Source organism: Notothenia coriiceps, unplaced genomic scaffold (genome assembly GCF_000735185.1).
Source record: "Notothenia coriiceps isolate Sejong01 unplaced genomic scaffold, NC01 NC01_scaffold00011632, whole genome shotgun sequence".
In the NCBI taxonomy this organism is placed as follows: domain Eukaryota; kingdom Metazoa; phylum Chordata; class Actinopteri; order Perciformes; family Nototheniidae; genus Notothenia; species Notothenia coriiceps.
Genome location: NW_011344333.1, coordinates 99,621 through 120,097, shown reverse-complemented (window position 1 = coordinate 120,097; position 20,477 = coordinate 99,621). Strand labels below are relative to the sequence as shown.

General features: G+C 40.3%; 2 protein-coding genes across 4 annotated transcripts in view; one reads left to right on the top strand and one right to left on the bottom strand.

Annotated features, from left to right (window-relative positions):
- The first annotated feature begins 688 nt into the window (after positions 1 to 688).
- On the top strand, positions 689 to 7,682 carry ifi30b (IFI30 lysosomal thiol reductase b). Its single transcript, XM_010772812.1, has 7 exons — positions 689 to 881; positions 2,040 to 2,228; positions 2,321 to 2,392; positions 2,473 to 2,562; positions 6,173 to 6,325; positions 6,974 to 7,042; positions 7,287 to 7,682. Exons 1-7 carry the CDS (start codon positions 741 to 743, stop codon positions 7,344 to 7,346), a joined length of 774 nt encoding a protein of 257 aa, XP_010771114.1. The 5' UTR covers positions 689 to 740; the 3' UTR covers positions 7,347 to 7,682.
- LOC104946909 (cAMP-specific 3',5'-cyclic phosphodiesterase 4D-like) overlaps positions 7,568 to 20,477 on the bottom strand; it is an 86,377-nt gene continuing 73,467 nt past the window's right edge. For all 3 annotated transcript variants that reach the window (XM_010772813.1, XM_010772815.1, XM_010772814.1), the window contains 9 exons: positions 20,107 to 20,200; positions 17,109 to 17,284; positions 16,234 to 16,332; positions 15,358 to 15,522; positions 15,163 to 15,262; positions 14,452 to 14,606; positions 13,830 to 13,952; positions 12,838 to 13,020; positions 7,568 to 12,106 (listed from right to left, as the gene is read on the bottom strand). In XM_010772813.1, coding sequence (XP_010771115.1) covers positions 11,579 to 12,106; positions 12,838 to 13,020; positions 13,830 to 13,952; positions 14,452 to 14,606; positions 15,163 to 15,262; positions 15,358 to 15,522; positions 16,234 to 16,332; positions 17,109 to 17,284; positions 20,107 to 20,200 — 1,623 coding nt within the window. In that variant the 3' untranslated portion in view covers positions 7,568 to 11,578. The remainder of the gene's footprint in view (positions 12,107 to 12,837; positions 13,021 to 13,829; positions 13,953 to 14,451; positions 14,607 to 15,162; positions 15,263 to 15,357; positions 15,523 to 16,233; positions 16,333 to 17,108; positions 17,285 to 20,106; positions 20,201 to 20,477) is intronic.

The window sequence follows — 20,477 nt, the reverse complement described above, 5'->3', positions numbered from 1 at the left end:
GGGTGCTAGTGGATCGCCGGAGCTGTTAGAGTAACATTAACATGCTTATTGTAGTTGTAAGTGCAATGCCTTGCGGCCTGAAGCACCATCCTTGATGGAGCATATGTGTGGGCTACAGGACAGGAGTGAGCAGAGAGTAGAGTAGTTGTCGATTCTGTTTTCTGTGACTACCTGCCTCACCCTCTCAGACTTTCAGGTGCGCGCGCTACTGAAGAGACGTGTTACCATGCAAACCAAACAATGGTGAAGCTGTATTAAGGTCCGAGTGGAGACAGTCCTGAGTAAATCAGATTTTGTCAGAAATCGGGAGAAATGCGGGAGAAATATGACCCCGGGAGGAAACCGGGAGAGGGCAATGAAATCGGGAGTCTCCCGCGAAAATCGGGAGGGTTGACAAGTATGACTTAAATACACTTCAATATTAGACATGCCTAAACCATTTTGTTGTCTTGCTCATTGTCACAGACGCCCTCATGACATCTTGTTTCCCCCCCCCCCTGTATCACCTTGCTATTTTTTTTTCAATTGTTCAATTAACCATAGGCCTACATTTAGAAAATCAAGATAATATGTGATTATCTCTCCTCCTGTTCATGGAGCCAGAAGCAGCTACTTTTGTCCGAGTTTCCATGAAGGCAGCAGCAGCTCACACCTGGCGCTAATCAGCGGATGATTGGCTGGGCGGCTCTTAGCAGCTTCAGGGCTCTGCTACTCTGTGTTTGTAGACTCCTCAGATCAACATGAAGCTGCCAGGACTGCTGCCTGGGTTTTTACTCCTCTGTACTTCCCTGGGAAGCTCCGAGGGGTCTCACCCTAAACCGGCCTGCCGCTATCCACCTTCACAGTGGTGTCGGTCCCTGGAGATAGCAATAGCATGCAATGTGAGTAGGACAATATTTACAGCTGTCTATTTTATTCCTGTAGCATATGGGGTCATGGCATAAAATGCTTCGATATTGTAACACAAAGAAAGCTGAATGGTCCTATAAGACAATAACAGTTGTTTATGTTTGAAGATGATGATGTGAAGATAAATAAATACAATTAAAGCTAAATATGGAGAGAGGGGTTTTATGTTTTACTATATTTCTGTTATTTATCTGTAAGTGGGATGTACTTCTCTCATTTTTGCTTCTTTTGCTGTTGAACTTTGATGTGTCTTTTTATATATAGTTTATTAGAATAAAATAGGAACTTACAAGCCAAACTATATGTTTTACTATTTACTTTCCATCTTCTCGGTCGTGATGGCCTGCTGTATTAATTATCTTATAGTATGTGAGAATTCAAAACAGTAAATGTCCTCAATATTTGAAATACCAAACAACTTTTGTTCATCTCATGAATGCGAAAATAGTTGATTTAGTCTAAAACTTTTTTCCATCTAATCTTTGAAAAAGGGAATTCTGGTTTATATAATAGAAAACGTGTTTTAAATATGATGTAACATTTTTTTAGCAGCATTGTGATAAACATGAAAACTCCCTGTCTGTTATTTAAATGAGAGTCATGCCTCAGAAATTGAACAGCAGTGGTTCTTCATGTGACCGGACAAACGCTTAATCAGTTTAAAGTTGGGGGGGGAAAGCAAAACAGTTTTATTATCTTTGAAATTAATTAGGCCCTTGGCTCATGTTCAATATGCTCATTGGAGAGGGTCCTAAAAATACGGCTTCGAAAAGCAAGTAGTAGCTGTAAACAGTTAATCAAACAACCTTTAAATGTTTTAGTTCAAAAACTGTACTGTTGAACTAGTTTCCATTGTAAAAAACGCAGGAACTGTTCTGATCTTATCTCATCATTAACAAAAAGCATACCCAGTTGTAATAATGTAATTTCATTTAAAAAATTGTGTTTTAATTTGGCATCAGTTACAAAAAAACGTATTTAACAACTTTTTACTTGTACTTTTAGCTTATTTCCAATAAACTATCTATGTGAAGAATATATTGGTTTAAATGTGGCTTAGCCTTAGATCATCACAAGCTGTATGTCTTTTATACATTTGACACATTTCATCCATCTATTTCTGTTTCCAGGTTCAGAAGCAGTGTATGGAGTTAAATGCTACTAAACCGAGCCGGGCTGTTCCTCCTGTGTCCGTCACTCTGTACTATGAGATCTTGTGTCCAGGCTGCAGAGGCTTCATCTCCCAGCAGCTCTTCCCCACCTGGACGATGCTGCAGGACATCATGACCGTCACTCTGGTCCCCTACGGGAACGCCAAGGTACCCTGATCCTCGTTACCTCGTCCTCTGTAAATAGCTATAAATACAATCATGAATCATATGCAGACTAATAGTTCAAACTTTTCTTTTAGGAGCTTCCATCAGTGAATTCTCCCTTCACCTGTCAGCATGGAGAGGCTGAATGCAGAGGGAACATGATTGAGGTTTGAATGTTTCATTACGCACACTGTCACTTTTTAACGGTGCAACATGCTGACATGAGGTTGATTGATGTGTTCCTCAGGCCTGTATCATCCATTTAACTGGACACTCAGCCTTTCAGATCATCTACTGCATGGAGTCTGCTGCAAATGTCCTGAATGCTGCCCAGCCTGTGAGTATCTACAGCAGGGGTAGCCAACACGGTGTCCGCGGGCACTTATTCGCCCCGCACGTGCATCGTGAGTCGCAAGCGGGGCATGTTCTAAAAATAGCTCGCCAAGCAAATCCAAAATATAAACAATACACAAAACAAAAAAGGAAATGTAATTAAAATAATCTACCCTATGCATAAACGAAACCTCAATCATAGCGAACTCTATACTTACTACAACTCTATATCTATCTAACACCCCTCCTCCCCCCACCCCCACAATGAATATCGGCCAATCACGGTCTTGCTTGATTTGCGGGACCAGCATTTCAGTCGGGAAGGAAAGCAATGTGGAGCAGCGGCAGCTCACCGCTTCATAAGGAGTGTGACCGTGATTTTCCTTCTGGCAGAATCTACACAACACATCAGCCCCATAGAAACCCGGAAGTAAGTTAGCATTTTACCACTTCCGGATCCTTCGACAAAGACCAATGCAATTTCTCCGGAGGAGTTTACTTCCGGGTTTTAGGACGCGTCACTGTGGCACTAGCCTATACAACACATTTACTCTGTGTGTGTTGCAACTTGCATATATATTTATTGCACTTGACGCACACATACGCATGGTATACCAGCCTTTGAAGTCAGACTCCACCTTCTCTTTGTACTGTCTCTTTGCATTGCTGATTGCTCTCCGGAGATCATATTTAGATTTCCTGTACTCCTCCAAATCTCCAGCTCTGTGCGCGATAGTGCACGCTTTCAGCTTGGTACGAACCTCACCGTTTATCCAGGGCTTTTGATTAGGGAATGTTGGTACAGAAACCTTCGGTACCACGTCATTGATGCATTTCCCAATGTAGCAGATGACCGTGTCCGTGTGTGTGTTGATGTTATTGTCCTCAAACACACTCCACTCCGTAGATTCGAAGCGGTGCTGCAGAGCTGAGTCTGACTCCTCACTCCATCGCTGTACAATCCTTGTTTCCGGTCTATGCCGTTTAAGTTTCTGCTTGTAAGCAGGCAGCAGTAGTAGTGAGATGTGGTCTGATTTGCAGAAGGGAGGGTGAGGGAGAGCCTTATAACCATGTTTGAAAGGGGAATGAACATGGTCCAGTATATGTTCCCCGCGTGACGGACAGCTGATGTGCTGGTAGTACTTCGGTAGGACCTTCTTTATGTTAGCGGTGTTAAAATCCCCTGCTACTGTACAATGAATGCTGCTTCTGGCCGTGAAGTCTCCATGCTGTCTATAAATCCAAACAAATCTCCTAGTGCCGTGTTGTTGTCGGCGAGTGGCGGAATATACACAGCTGTTATCACCACAGATGAGAATTCTCTCGGCAGGTGAAAAGCCCGGCATGAGATCATGATGTGCTCCAAATGAACGGAACAGTCCAAAGAAATAATCATCAAATCTGTGTACCAGTTATTGTTAATCAAGACACACACCGCCTCCCTTACTTTCCCCGAGTTAGCAGTCCGGTCTTGGCGAAAGATAGTGAAGCCGACTGGAACAATGGCGGAGTCCGGGATCGTAGGGTTGAGCCAGGTCTCAGTGAGAATGAACACGTTACAGTTCTTAATGTCCCGTTGAAAAACAATCCGACTTCTGAATTAATCTAGTTTATTTTCAATGGATTGAACATTAGCCAGAAGAATACTCGGAAGAGGGGTTCGGTTTTCTCGTTTCCTCAGTCTGACCAGCAGCCNTCACAAAGCAGTTGAATTACACAACGAATTTTATTATGAAGACGTATGTCAACACTGTGACTCACAAACGTGCCCCCTGGTCTAGCTGAGCGACTGAGTCTATTCCTTTATATACTTTTAATACTACACTATACGCGCCGACATGAATTGACATGAAACTAAGGCCAATACAACACCTCTAAAATCATTCGAAAAGAATTGCGATTACAATATTATCAGCTAAGAGACTTCTACCCTCCACGTAAAATAATACAAGTGTGCCAGACACTAAAAACGGCCGCAGAAGGACGTTGCCGTCGAAAAGCAAAAGGAAAGGGGACGATTATACTGAAGTAGCGAAATTTTGAGTCGGTGACTCGAGACTAACCAGTCTCCTACGAAAGACTATTCAGAAGCGGACGTTGGATTGGAACAAGCCCCGTCCAATCGGGGTCGATTCAATGGTACCTCTAGAATCGACATTTTTCTCTTGGTCGAAGCAATCCTGCCTTCGGGCTCAAAAGGACTGCAATCGCCGATCGTATAGGTCGAAGCAGTCATGACAAGACCTCAGTGTTAGAAAAAACTACTCTCGATGGAAAGTTTATTATTTTGGTCAGCAACACTCGATTAAAAAAAAACAAAAAAACGTCCAATATAAAGTCCCAAGGCGCCCCAGAATTTTCAGAATTAAACTATTAGACTTAAAATTCCGAATTTTCCCACGAATTTATACTGGTTTTTATTCTTTCCAGAATATACTAAAATTTCCGTAATTTAAAGTCAGATCCACTCGTGTCTTAGTGATATCATAAACCTGTTAATTCGCATTCAAACACTTTTTCTTTTACCAGCTGTATTCACCTTGCAGGTGCAGCTATGTGGCTTTTATCCTGGATAAAGTGTTTAAGTCATGGATGTTTAAAGTTTAACTTCTTCATATTTGTCTAATATTATAGTTGACTTTTCATTCAGGAAGTATGACGCTGTGCTGTCACTACACTTCTCCATGTTTGTGATTGGTCGAATGCTCCAAATACCACTCCTTTCATGTGAACGCGCACCTAACTAGATAGGGCACGGCTGGCTTGAGCGATCCACTTGATAACCAGCGTCGTAGTACCGTTTAGCGAGAGCGCGTATGTTTTGGATTAGGCCAACCGGCTAATTCAAACATATCCAGGTTAGGAAAATCCAGCTTTGTAGTACAGGCCTCTGATCTACAGAATAAACTCAAGCTTTGTCTTTTTTTTGGATAAGGTGCTGTCAGAGGAACAAGCAGGGTTTTATAATTCATAAAACTCTGGACCCTGAAATTGTCAGCAAAAACATGGAGAAAGGTCCAGCTATAGCTCTGTAAAACTACACCAATGTGCTATCATTTTGTATTGTTGAATCATAAAGTAGCTTGGAAAATAAATAAATGTACATTTCTAGCACTCGGGTGACATTGTGAATGCATACATGTCTTTTGTTATTAAGTCACACAGAAGCTGAATCCACTCTTAAAACGTTAAAGCTAAATGTTTCTATGGAGCTCCTCTGCGTTCCAGTCAATTCTCTTCAGGGATTTCAGGCAGTACAGACTTTTTGGTAAATAGTGACTCTGATCAGATTCTCTGTACATAAATATCGGAGTCACTTTTCGTAAAATCCTTAATAGATCTTTGCTTCGTGAAGCTTGCATACCTCCAAATTTTACCACCTAAAAACTTTTTAATGTGTGATTTGGTAGGAGCCATAGTAAGAAGCTCTGTAAACTATTGACATAAAAAGTGAAATGTTCCTTTAGAAAACATCAACAAAAGTAAATTAGTCTGCACATGCTAACTTTACTGTGTCAAAAACTGCATGGGTGGTGGTTTCAAAACATATCTAAACCTTTTTAAGACTCCTGCTTTTATCTATGGATATATGTGTTTCTCAATGTGTGTGTCAGTGTCTCCAGCTGTACGCCCCCTCCGTCTCCTGGGCGAGGGTCTCCTCCTGTGTGACGGGCGATCTGGGAAACCAGCTGATGCACGCCAACGCTGTCATGACCAGAGCGCTGAGCCCCGCTCACACACACGTCCCCTGGGTCACCTTCTACGGGGTAAAACGCACACAGCTAATAATGATGGATACAAAGTGTTACCTAGACACAAAGTAATGCAGTTCTTAGTTCCACTTTTCTTGACCAAAAAGGTAGAATAAGACTTTTTAATTATTTCGCCAGAACATTTTAGTCACTACTCAAATATAAAGACTGATCTGCAGAGGAGATGATGATTCTGTCTCAAACTATTTTAAAGGTTTAGTTTTAGCAAGGACTGTTTTGGCAATTGTTCAACCCCATACATATTTTTGTGGTTATAAGTGTACAATGTTAACTTTGTTCTCAAATTGAGAAACTGTCACAAAACCCTTTTTTTTTTTTTCCCCCCTGGTTGAATACAGTTTACTCATTCCAAAGGAACATTTTATAAATCAACATTCATTCTACTGAATGTGTTGTTAATAATTCTGCAACACATATTCAAAAGCTGTCAAAAGCACTGTAAACTGTGAGGTTAAAATGGTACCATTATTTCTCTGGACCCAGCTATAATCTAATTTTGATGTTCTCCATTATATTTGAAGGTCAAATAATGATCTTATAAAATACTCAGAATAATGATACTGTAGTCTACTGCTGGATGTGTGTCTGTAATGTATAGCTGCTTTAAATTGATTTAAAGATCATAAACGGTTTGTGTTCCAGGAATACACAGAAGATAACGAGGACAAGGCAATGTCGTCCCTCTTTAGCTTGGTTTGCCAACTCTACAAAGTAAGGACTATATTATTTATATATTTTTCTTGTTACTGTGACTCTACTTTGGTAATTTGGTTACTATCAGTGCTGGGAGAAGAACTCTTATAAAAGGATGCCAAAGAGGGAGAGAGTCGTTCTGCTCAATCTGACGATGTGTATCAGAACTAAAATGCAGGTTTTGTTTGTTTGAATATTTGTCAGTTAACCTGCGGGTGTGTGTGTGTGTGTGTGTGTGACTAACTGTGTGTTGTGTCTTCAGGGTGTGAAGCCTCCAGCCTGCAACGGAGCTCCGGTCAGACTGAACAGAAGCTTCTGCTGATCACAACGGCAAATAATAATATGCATACCGTACCAAACGGCATCAAAATCACGTTTAATATAGTTGATAACTGTGGATGCGAGATCATGCAGTGTGGTTTTATTTTGAAAGTGGAATAAATGCGTGTGACATGTACCATAGTTCTTTAATTTAAAGTTCTTCCACTTGAAAGAAAAATTTTGAGCCATATAATAAACAAAAAAGAAATTCAAACGCATTGATGGATTTTCATATTATTTATTGGCATTTTCAATTAAAAAACTCCAGAGAGTCTTTTGGCTTAGAAGGAGAAACTAAAATAGTTATTTTCTTTGACAAAACAAAACATTGGAGTGACAGGTGTATACGTTTTAATGTATACTTGAATTTTAGGCTCCAGAACATAAAATCAAATGTCCTATGATACAGTACTTTGTCTCGACAGACACTTTTGAAGAATACATATCTTTTTATAGAGGTTTGCACGACACAGAGGCTGAGAAAACAGACAGCATGAACATTAATGTTGGCAGTATCAGCGCGACACAACAACAGAGACACGTTTAACACTGTATGGCACTGATGTCTTCCTGTAAAGAGCCACTGCTAACATCCCGAGCTAACGCCAACAATCACTGAGATCTGAAATCTACTGTTAAATATTTAAAATCATCCTACATGTTAGAAATGCCATGCCAAACTTGTATGTTTGGCATATTTCAATTTTTTGGGCTGTGTCTTTGTAATTTATGATGTAAAATATAGAACAGTGTTTTTACTTTATTGATTCTTTTTGGGATGTGTGTGAAGCTTTAACTGTTTAAAAACTACTATACAAAGAAAGCTTTACTTACTTGCCTGTTCTGCATGAAGATAGAGGAACTTTGAACAACATCTTAAAATGATCCGTCACTGTGCTAACTACTCAAGCTTGAGTTTATTGCATATTTAAAAACGTATCTCTTCCTTTGCTTCAGGAGAGCTAGCGGACAGCTTCTTCGCTTTTACTGTCACAGAGAGCAAAGCACTAAATTTAAAGGAATTTTGTTTTATATGTTTTATAACATTATACAAAATACTACATTTCTGTTGGTCTTAGCTCCTGTTTTTATTTCAGTCAAAATGTAATTAACTTGAGACTGTGCTTTTAAACTGATGTTAAGCAGGAACTATAACTTCATAGCAGTGTGAGTTGAAAGGCTTTACTGCACACAGACATTTGGTTCCAAGAGCCAAAGCTGGAAAAGGGAGAGGTAGCTTAATGTGCCACAGAGCAACTTTTAATAATTAGGCCTAACATTTTTTTAGAAGAATCTTTATAGCTTTCCAAGGGCAACTGCTCTAAGCAGAATACAGATTAAAGAATTGGCAGCATTTGTATTTAGAATATGAATGTTGATGTTGTCAATTCTATATAAAAGTATCTGGGACAACCCTAATAATTTCTTCCGATTTGTTGAGATTTTATTATTTCTGAAAGCCCGGGATGGAGCAGTTTTATTTGATTTTTTTCAGAACTGTAGATCAAACGATGCTTTGGCTCGGCATGTTCAAACAGCATAATGGTCCTTTAACAATAGGCTCCCACCACTTCTATCACATGTAAGGCTGATCAGTAAAGCTTACTAGCTGACTTAATGAAATACTGTTTTCTACGAGTGCCTGACCAGGAAGTGCATCATATCTCTCTGTAGTGCGTGCTGCTTCCTGGTCTTTCTACTTCAGCGACTCCTGAAACTACACACATGTTCAAGTTGCAGCTATCTGGTTAGGACAGGGCTGCACAGACTGATCATGAGCTACACAAAATCTAACAGACGGTCGGCTTTAAATACTGGTAACACGTATCATTGGTAAAAACTAACTCTATAAAGTCATTGACTTTGATACAATCATCAGGTTAAAATCTCTTGTGTAAAAATGTACAGCATCGTAGGCTGGCAGGTGATCGTGTGTTTTCAACACTTATGGCACACAGTCATATCCCATTCGGGCACTTTCTATCAAATGAGAATCGGTTTAGTTTGATTAATTTCTGTCAGCAACTTCTGATCTCTTCATCAGAGTTTGTCTGCAGGGCAGGAAAGGAACAGTATGGTGACTTATCTGGAAAGATTGCATCCAAATAAAAAATCTTAATCTGTTTGTGTGGTTCCAGAAAATAAACAATCTTCAGCATGATATTAATTTTGAGGTGTAGAAATAACAAAATGTCCCAATCACTGGATTCATTTTATGATATTCCATAGTTGTGTTACTGTCAACAACCCCCATGAAAAGATAAAAAAGCAACAGCTGTCGATAGACCTCTATTGTTGTGCCGGAAATATTTAAAAGACATCAGTGAGCTACACTGAGAGACATATTGCTTCATTATGAGGATGTGCACTAGCTTATTTGAGATCAATCCTGATCCACTGTCCTGCTGTTGGAAATAAATAGCTCATTATTAATAATTATATAATAATATTGATATATATAATACATGTTTAATCAGATAAAAGAAGTCCAATAGTCATGTTTGCTAAAAAAGTAGAATTAAATACAAATATCTTATATTTATGACACATTTTTAAAAATGCTCTCTGGGCTGAGAGCCGCAGGAGGAAAGTATTGAGAAACTAACATTTAGTCTTTTCATGGGATCTGCTCACAACAAGGAAACTGTTCAAATAACACCAGCAATGTCCTTCAAAGTGTGAGTAAGAAAATAATCCTCATCTGTTTCTGGGCTGCTGTCAGGCAAATATAAATGGAAGGTTACATGTTTTGTCTACATCATAATAATTTGTAGTTAAGCAGATCATAAGTGGGAACAATTTCTAATCTGACATCAGAAAGAATACTTTGTTGTTTCAAAAAGGCAGTTTTGGATTTAAATCTTGAACCTAGGATAAACTTAGAGAACATTGCAGTAATACATTTGCCTTTAAAAGTGCAAACCATGTGAATATCCTTTAGTTGCACCTGTTATATATTTCTTTTTTCAATAAACGGTTTAATGGGTTCCTTAAGAAACTGAGGCAAAAAGTAGACTAACTACTTCTTATACTTTCAGACCACCAAAAGGTTGTGAATTTTGCTGTTGGTCCAGTCATTTTGTGAAATTGTTGATAATCGCTGATTTTCCTGCCCTGCCTTGTGGAGAGAAGTGCTGTGTGATCCTCAGTCGGCCTGCAGTGGACGAAGCCCTTTGAGTGACTGAAGAGAAGAGCTGAAGGGCAGATACAGTAAAGTGCTACTGTGGAGGCACCCTGATAAAAAATGCTTTTTAAGCACATAAACACAGACGAGACCAGCAAAAATGTACAACAAGGAACAGTTTGAAACTCTAAAACTATGACACCATTTAAAATCTCCTCAGGTAAAAAAATAAAGCCCAAACTAATTATACAGGTGGTGTCTTTTACATCTTCAACAGGCGAGACTGGGGTTCAGTCTTCTTCAGTGTTCAATCTCTGTGCTGCTACAATCAGGTTTAAATATATACTAAGTGATTGCTTCATTTGCCAAATCCTCTATTAAAGGGTTTTAATTAAATGCAGAGACGCGCCGTTAAACAAAGTCTCAGGTGTGTCTCTAGTTTGGAGGTAAATCAAACAGGAAAGACAGATGTGTTCGAGGGTGAGGGGAACCCTCTACATCCATGCTACATTAGATTTCCCTTCATACCCTGAGGTTTAGGTCCTTCGACTTACTCTCATCTACATCCTGTATTTGGTAAAATAAGTCATTTCTCACATCATTCTCAAACAAAGAAATCATACTCACTTATTCCAACGGTAATTCCATATCCTAAAATTCGAAACTATGGTGCAAAATATATAATATATATAAGACCCTGTCAAACCACGGCGTCCTCATTCTCGTGTCTGAATGTCACAATCAGTTATTTTAGAGGAAGACATTTCCTTTTACCTTTTGTTCATGTTAGAGTGTCCCGCCTCGGCTCCACTCACTCTTCTTCCTGGTTAAAATGCAGCAGTCTTTGTCTGGGACACTCTGAAGCTACAACAAAGCAGGACGGACACAATCAGGCACCCAAAGAGAGGCTGAGACGATTCATGTTGTCGAAATATAAAATAAAACCGGGGAGGGAACGTCCCTCTGTGCTCCAGAGCGGGTGTCTCCAGTGTAAAGGGACTGTAGTGATTTTACAGACTTTATCGGTAGAGGCCTGCCCCGCCCCCGCCTCTCCTCATCCCGTCTCTTGTCTCTCTGGGGGCGGTGGGGGGGGCAGGTGGTGCTGGTTGTTACGTACCCATACGAAGGCACGCCACCCCCTCCCCCTCCTGGCTCAGTTCTCGGTCCCTGTCGGCCCCCTCCCGTCCCGGGGAGGCCAGCGTCCTGTGGGGGCTCCGCAACGACATGGTAGCCAGGTTCCGGGACGGGTGAGGCGAGGGGGGACGGTACCTGCTGCGGGGGCCTGGGGACAGAGAGGGGGAGGAGGAGTCCCGCTGCCGCTCCCCACCTGACTCCTCCTCCAGGGGGCTCTCCAGGTCAGACTCCACCTCCTCCTCTTCCTCCTCTTCCTCCTCCAGAGTGAGTTCAAACTGGAACTTGTCCCCTCCTGAGGAGACAGCCCCCCCCGCTTCCACAGCCCCTGGCAGCGCCTCCACGAGGTGCTCCTCGGGGCTGGTGGGCGAGGGGCTGCGGGGGATCATGCTCTGGTACCACTCCCTGTTGTCCTCCAGGGTGTCCAGGATGTCCTGAGCGTCAGGGTGCACCAGGTCCGCCCATGTCTCCCACAGAGGGTGGACAACGTAGTCAATGAAGCCCACCTGGTCATAGAAATGATATATCATTAGTAGAAATCATAAACACACAAATATGACAGGAGTGCAATGAGTAAAACTAAATAAAAAGGCAAGCCGGTTTCAAATTCTGCTTACTAAAGAAAAACGATGCTAAAATTATGATTTCAGTTCCTCAAGGACATTTTGGATGACTCTGAATGTCTTACCATTTATATTAATATTCTCATTGCTGACTTTTATCATTCTTATTTGTTATAATTGTGACTGTCATCACACCGCACAATAAAAGTGATAAAACTTTGATATTTGCTCCTGTCACGTTTCCTGCTGAACTTACCGGCAGTCAAAAACACAGAGGATGTGATTTCAACACGAACTGTTTAGTTGAGACAAACGCCTATATTAACGTCATATGATCAACAAATATCTTTTTCTTGGTAATGTAATTCAAAGATATACTGAGAAACAATATCCTGACTAATATGTAAAACATTAACAACGGAGTTCTGTATTTCAATGCCTTAAATAGGACAGTTCAAAATATGTCTAACTGCATCCTTATTACATTTGAACACTTAAAATAAAAAGAAGAATAACTTAAATTCAATAAACACAGGTAACGATGATGTGTTCATAATGTAAAAGATTGAAAGGACCTCATTAAAAATAAAGATGAACACTAATGTTTATTTTTAACTCCTTGAAGTTTTAAACATTTCCGTCGTTTCCCTACATGCCAGTGTGCCAGTGGTTACCTGGGTCTTCTCTACGGAGGCGTTGTGTTTGTCGCACATGGGGCTGATCTCCATGCCTTTGTCCCGCTCTCGGTCTCCCTGGGTGAAGAACTCCTCCATGATGCGGTCCGTCCACTGGCGGTAGATATCCAGCGGTTTGGTTGGGTTGCTCAGGTCGGCACAGTGGACCATGTTCTGCAGAACCTGGAGGAGAGAGGCTCAGTCAGACTCTGTTTCCAAACCTCCACCACAATGACTCAGGACAAACAGGGGGGATAACTTCAGAAATATAACGAGCATTTCTTTGACTTTATCTAAAGACATCTTAACCCTGTACTACTAAGTCGTATTAGAGCCATTGTAGTTGTCAGGGTTTATTTTCCATCAAAAAACGTTCTAAACTTAACGTTTTAAATGAGAATTTACAAGGAAAGAAAATAGATTATAAACTCTTTTTGAGATGGTGCTGTGATCAAACCTTGATTAGTGAAGTGATAAGGTTCTTTGATAATTAACACACTTTTTCAGATTGCTCAGAATCTTCTGAGTTTAATCTCAAAATGTTTCTTTCACATGCTCATTTTTACTATAAAAAATTCGGAGAACATTTTACTCTCGTAAACTTGGGATTTTGTGACTTGATTCTTGGAAATTCTGGTTTTTTTCTTCTTCTAAGAATACCCCACTGCCCTGATCCAACACACCTCAACATTACACAGTGTACTGTAGATTGGTCCAGCTCAGTACAGATGCAATGACCCCTGTGTCCAGCAGGCAGCAGCACCTTCACACTAACCCTCTGCTACACACACTGTACCAACAGCTGTTCAGTTTGTTGTGTGTGAAGGTCAGTGTGGAAACATCATATGAAACATGCTGCTGCCATGTCTGGCATCTATGGTGACGGAATAAATATTTGTTTTGTCTGCATGATGTTATTTAAGAAGTGTGTACTTACTGAATGAGTTTACACATTTGTCTGTGTTCTGATTTTCAGAAAGGGGCGTACTCACCTGGATGCGGTCAGAGTAGTTGTCTAGCAGCAGGACGCCCAGACTGGTGACCTTCTTGGTCTCCACCATCGTCTTCATGTCCGCCAATAAGTTCATGTGTTTGGACATGTCTGTGGCGAGCACCTAATAAAGAGATTCAACACATTATCGACTGAATGACGCACGCTTCCCATGTGACCTGTGCATGCTGTGTATATATGAGATGAGTCTTTTTGTAAAAGTATGTGAGTTTACTGACGGATAGGGTTTAATGTTCTTGTGCTTCTCTTAAAAATATATTCACCTTTGCAAAGTGTTAATACATTTGATTCTAAAAAACAACAGAGATTGTATTGTATTGTCTTTTAGCTTCACTGCAGCAGTAACTGAGTTATGGCCCTGGCCCCTGGATCACAGGATCTCTGTCCCCAAGTGAAACCTTAACAGTCAAGTAATTTATTAGTGTGATATTATTCAGTATATTTTTACTGTGGCTATACATAAAACAGAGAAAATTATAAACCTCAAAATGTGTCTGAAAACAGCACTATTTAACATTTTCCCATCAGCGGCTCTAAAGCTACAGTTGTGTTCGAGCACACATGAAAAGGATATCACCATGAAATAAGCGCAGCAGTCTCACCATGTCGATCACCATCTTTCGGAGGGATTCTCTCTGTTTCTTGCTAAGGTTTTGGAAGATGTCACAGTTGTCTTCTTGCAGCAGTTTGAAGCCGACAGCGAGGTGGTGGTTCTCCAGCACCGAGGCATCGTTGTACATCAGCGCCAGCTCTGAACCTGCAGAGATGTGGGTGGAAACGGTCAAAACTGGTTAATGGGAAACCTTAATATCATTTGTATAGTTTAGCGTTCTGAGTTAGAAAAATAGTCGAAACTAATTATACTCAAGTAAAAGTTCAATCTGTAAGAAATTATCACTTGATAACTGAGGAAAATGACAAATTGGACTATTCCAAATTATTTAAAAGTGTCTGAACATTTCCTGAATGTCTGATGTGTTTTATTATCCATGTTTCTTAATGTAGTTTTGTCATTGTTCCTTCATTATGTTACTGTAGTACTCTATGTGCCTTTGCAAATTACACCCAGGCAACACATTAAGTGTTTTGAATATGAAAAGTGATTTATAAATGCGTATTCATGTATATAATTGTATTTAAAATATTTAACGTCTTTAAAATGTTGCCACATATTAAATGAACATATAAAATGCCGGTTGAGATCATCTGTGTTCTCTTCTTAAAACATTGTAAACTTTTCTTGAGATAATCTGAAATCCCTCAGGTGTATACAACCTGTTGATTGGTGTGTGCAGAGACAGAGGAGAACCTACTTGTGTTGATCAGGAACTGGTTGGTAACTCCTGGGTGGTCGACATCATGGATGGCACTAGCAAACAGCACAGCCATGATCTCCAGGTCTGTGAACACCGCCTGGAATAGACGAGGAACAGAAAACATTGTACATTAACCATCTCGTATTGTGACAATGAACATGAAGTAAAACATCACCATCTTCCTCAGCTCACCTCCAGAGCGGGGGTGGACAGGAGCACGTGGGTGGACTGCACCACGTCCGCTGCATGAATGTTGTTGTGATAAGCTACGTCTGCATGGTAGTGGTCCTCCAAGGTCATCATTAAGGTGATGAAGGTGTCCATTGGGATCTTAAAGGTTTTCAGAAGGTCTCGTTCCTGATGAAGAGGAAGAGGAAGAGGAGAGAATCAAAGTCACATTAAGGATAACTTTTCTCTTCTGTGGTGTCAATTCAATTAACGGAAAGTTACATTTAGTTTTTTCTGCAACCAGCAGACTCTTGGTGTGTCACAGTGGGAGTAAAATACAACTTCATAGTGACAGTTACTTCCTCACTGCAATTTACATCCTAAATCATGTCAACAAATATATAATCTTAACTTTCTTTCAAGGGTTTTTTCAGTTATTGTCAATAATAAATACAACAGTTACTGTGCAGGGATTTTTTTCTTCATATTTTCTCTTCTGTGTCATAGCGCTTAAACTCACACATGCTGACAGCTGACCACATAACATACGCTCAATTAAAAGTTAACATTAAAGTAAAAAATAATGGAAATAAAAAAAGAAAGAATAAATAAAAATGACTTCCCCTAAGAAAGAATAAATAAGAATACAAATGTACCCTGCAGGGATTAACAACTTTTTTTTGTTAATAATACAAAAAAAAGTGCAAGGTGGCGGCTTACCACAGAAGCTATATACTAAATTATGAAAAAAGTTAATTTTATAGACAAGTGCACCAGAAACAGTAGGGGCACCACATTATGTAAACCATGGGATTAGGAGCAAATGTATAACCTTGAACTTTTATAATGTATTACATTCTCATCCTGTTTCAACAGACTTTGGGCTGTGAGAGATCCTACCTGGAAGATGGAGTACATGATCACCGTCAGAGGGCGGTTTCCGGAGAATTCTGCTATCTTGAAAACATCCAGACCCCAAATATTAATGTCCTCGACCTCCTGGAGAAGGAAAACAGGACATCTATGAGACACAGGGCGTGTCTGTGTCTGTGTTTCTCAGTGTGTGTCTGTGTGTGTGTTTCTCAGTGTGTGTCTGTGTGTGTGTTTCTCAGTGTGTGTCTGTGTGTGTGTTTCTCAGTGTGTGTCTGTGTGTGTGTGTGTGTGTGTTTCTCAGTGTGTGTCTGTGTGTGTGTTTCTCAGTGTGTGTGTGTCTGTGTGTGTGTGTGTGTGTGTGTTTCTCAGTGTGTGTCTGTGTGTGTATTTCTCAGTGTATGTCTGTGTGTGTGTTTCTCAGTGCATGTCTGTGTGTGTGTTTCTCAGTGCGTGTCTGTGTGTGTGTGTTTCTCAGTGTGTGTCTGTGTGTGTGTGTTTCTCAGTGTGTGTCTGTGTGTGTGTTTCTCAGTGTGTGTCTGTGTGTGTGTGTTTCTCAGTGTGTGTCTGTGTGTGTGTTTCTCAGTGTGTGTCTGTGTGTGTGTTTCTCAGTGTGTGTCTGTGTGTGTGTTTCTCAGTGTGTGTCTGTGTGTGTGTTTCTCAGTGTGTGTCTGTGTGTGTGTTTCTCAGTGTGTGTCTGTGTGTGTGTTTCTCAGTGTGTGTCTCTCAGTGTGTGTCTGTGTGTGTGTTTCTCAGTGTGTGTCTGTGTGTGTATTTCTCAGTGTGTGTCTGTGTGTGTGTTTCTCAGTGTGTGTCTGTGTGTGTGTTTCTCAGTGTGTGTCTGTGTGTGTGTGTTTCTCAGTGCGTGTCTGTGTGTGTGTGTTTCTCAGTGTGTGTGGGCCCACCTTTGCCAGCAGGCTCTCGTGTGGTGTGCTGACTCCAAAGCGAGGGATACAGGTGGGGGCTACGCTGGGGCTCTGTGTGGCCTTTTTCACACCAATGATTTGTGACATCGGCCTCTTCTTCTTCTTTTCCTTCTCCTTAGAGGGTGGAGAATGGACCTCCACGTCATGTTGTTTCTCTGCAACATGCACAAACAGACATTGAATATATATGTCCGTCTTTAAGTCATTTAAATATCAGACTTTACTTGATTTGCTCTACTTTAGCTCAACTGTCACAATGTCAGTAGGATAGAGTCTGATTCAAGCATGTATTCACACCGTCTCTGTGAAATAATTGCAGCAAGTTAAGAGATCTAATATCTCTGTTGGTGTTTTTTATGACCTCTTCTTAAATTGAAAAATATATAACGCTGTGTGTGAGAAGAGCAAGTATTCATGCACACATATTGAGGAAATATGATCACACTCTTGCTTCTATGCTCCTAGGCTGTCAATCAATAAGAGGACAATGTTATTGTCGTTGTCTGTAGGCACCTGCAGCTCTACGACTCATCGTCAGTACTGTACAGAGACTGAACAACAGAGGAAAGGGCTTGATAAAAAGTGAGCCAAGCCATACAACTACATGGTAAGTTCTGAAAGTAATAATTACTTGATTCATGTTTTTGGTAAGGATTATTGTTCGCAAGTTTTGAGTTCTCTCAGACTTCTTTGTGTAAACACACCTTGATTCTTCTATCACCAGTACAATTACTAACGGTATTATTAGTGCATCTGCTAACTATTGCTGCAACCTTTTTTTATACTATTATTCCGCTACCAACATCAACGCACCGATAACCGATATTTGTAATATGATCAAAACTACTGATAATAAAAACAACAATTATTCAATGAGCATTTCTTTAATCATGCTAGTTTCTACTGCTGGTGCTAGAACTGCTAAAGCTCACATAGAGACTTGTATAACTAGTGACTGCACCAGCTAATATTTATTATAGTAATGCTATCCAAACAGTTTAGAGTAGTTTTAAGCAACTTGTACCTCTTCAAACTAATACAGTTATAACTATGCACACTAAAACGGCTAACACTGTACAACAACAACAACAACACTAGCATAATACAATTTCATGTAGTACATTACTGTACATACAGTAGGTCACATAAAGTGTGATATTATGTAACCAATTTGTTTTGACTCAGTGTAAAATGTCCGTAAAATGTAAATTGCAATGTAAAAAGAAATAATGAAAATTACAATTAAATGTACGCAATGCTCACGTACGCAGTTTAAACTGTATATAGACCACGGATGAAACATCACCAACAAACAGGAATTATACAGGAGGTATAATGAAGCACACCTGCAGTATGAAGCTGTTTTGTCCAAACACAGCAAGGTGTAGATTAATAAATATGAACGGACTACATGGCAGAAGGTGCAGAACACCTGTAGTAGAAAGCTATGATGAGTAAAAGCTGTCAGCTTCTCAGTAGCTCAGGATTGTCCTGAGCCTGATGACGAAGCGCTTCTCGTGTTTTTCCAACAAGGTTTAAAAAGGCTTCATCATGTCTGGAGATTTTTTTCTCTCAAAACAGCAGTGAACCTTGTAATCCTTACAGCAAAAACACGAAAATGATGAAAACAAGGTTTCCACGGACAGAATCAACATAACCGCCATATGACTTGTTGACACAGAGGTGCTGTCCCAGCAGACACGATAGTGAAAATGACTCATCCGTATTTGTACAAACCGAGGTAATAATGATCCCATTTTGACATCCCAGCCAGCCTCCTTTACCTCACGTCCACACATCATCCTGAGTATCTCGCATCTTTTTATTAGCACGGCAGGAATGATTGTTTGAACGGTATCCAGATATGAACGCAGTTATAAGCACACGCCACCTTAAGGATGCAGAGCGACCTGAGTGGCAGCGTCACACAAGGCGCTGTCTGGCCTCTCTCACCTCTCTCACAGTGCCTCCTCTTCCTCACACCCAAAGCCATGGTGTTCATTTCCAAACGCGGCAGGGCTTGATGCCGAGGCACTCATGTCAGAACGGCAGCCGACTGGCAGCTCCGTCCTCCTCCAGCTGGACCTCCATCCTGCCGGCGCGGCTGCTGAAGACTGAGCCTCCTATTGATGCAACACGCCGTCTAATAATAATGCACCCTGTTGCTAAGACAACGCCACACAATGTGTCCGGGAATGCTGTCTGTCGTCGCGCCTCCTTCTCTTTTAGGGAAGGAAGAATCCTCACCTTTCAATCCCTCTCCTCCTTCCTCTATTTAAAAACAATGCACTGTTCATATTTCCAGCTTTTTTTTTGTATCTTTGTCACATTATTAATTACATTATTATTTATCAGAGGTTATACAATTCCTCTTTCCTTCTCTACTCACTATTTTTCCCCTCGAAAGCAACCTCTTCCTTATTTTAATAAACCTTGTTTTTTATATATTTAATATCTCATTTCTTTAATATTTACCTATCTCTTTTATTAACTTTTTTAGTTTCCTCCATCTCATCGTTTTAAGGAACAATCATTATCTCCTTCTGTTTGAATTATTAAAGCTCTTTTTTCTGCTCTCAAATTGTTCCCAATTGTTACATTTTTCTTATTTTTTCTCCATAAAAACAAGGAATCTCTCTCATCCAATCTTCTTTTCTCACAGTACCTCTTATAAAGCATGCCATGCTCACATCACATATGTTTAGAAGCAGTTTTGTGTAATGCTGACGGCAGAACATTCAACAAAGCTAGTTTATGCAATTATGCAAATGTATTTCTTCTTGTTAGATAAGCTGGAACACACCAAAGACACTGACATGTTGGGGATAGGACAAATGTATTTCATATATTTTAGAATAAGTTGTCATGCACCCCATTTTCAGTATAAGGCAACATGATTCAACAGCGAAACCTTTCGGCTTTTTCCTTCTGCCACAAAGTGTGCTTTCATTCATTAACGTCTAGCATGCAAACTCACCAAGGAAGGTGTTGGAGATGAACTCTGACACCTGGTTCCCTGAGCGGCTCGTCTCTGACAGCTGTGTCAGCTCGCGGTTCAGCATCCTCTTAAACTGTTTTTAAAAGAAAAAAACAACAAGAAAAGTGGTTAGTCCGGGTAGGACTGCAGATAAAAAAAGTTAGAAAGCACAGATAAGCTGCATGTGTTGGATGTTTACACCAATATGGCAGTAAAGTGAATATTTTTACATAACTTTAGACATATTTGATTCAAACACAGGTATATCAGTATATATACATAATATTTATTGTGTTTGAATCAAATATGTCTAAAGTTATGTAAAAATATTCACTTTACTGCCATATTGGTGTAAACATCCAACACATGCA

Excerpts from the sequence above, each read along its gene's own strand:
- ifi30b (XM_010772812.1), top strand. The coding sequence starts at position 741 with ATGAAGCTGCCAGGACTGCTGCCTGGGTTTTTACTCCTCTGTACTTCC. Across the intron at positions 2,393-2,472 it reads GCAGAGGGAACATGATTGAG|GCCTGTATCATCCATTTAAC; the intron begins GTTTGAATGTTT and ends TGTGTTCCTCAG. Across the intron at positions 7,043-7,286 it reads TGGTTTGCCAACTCTACAAA|GGTGTGAAGCCTCCAGCCTG; the intron begins GTAAGGACTATA and ends TTGTGTCTTCAG.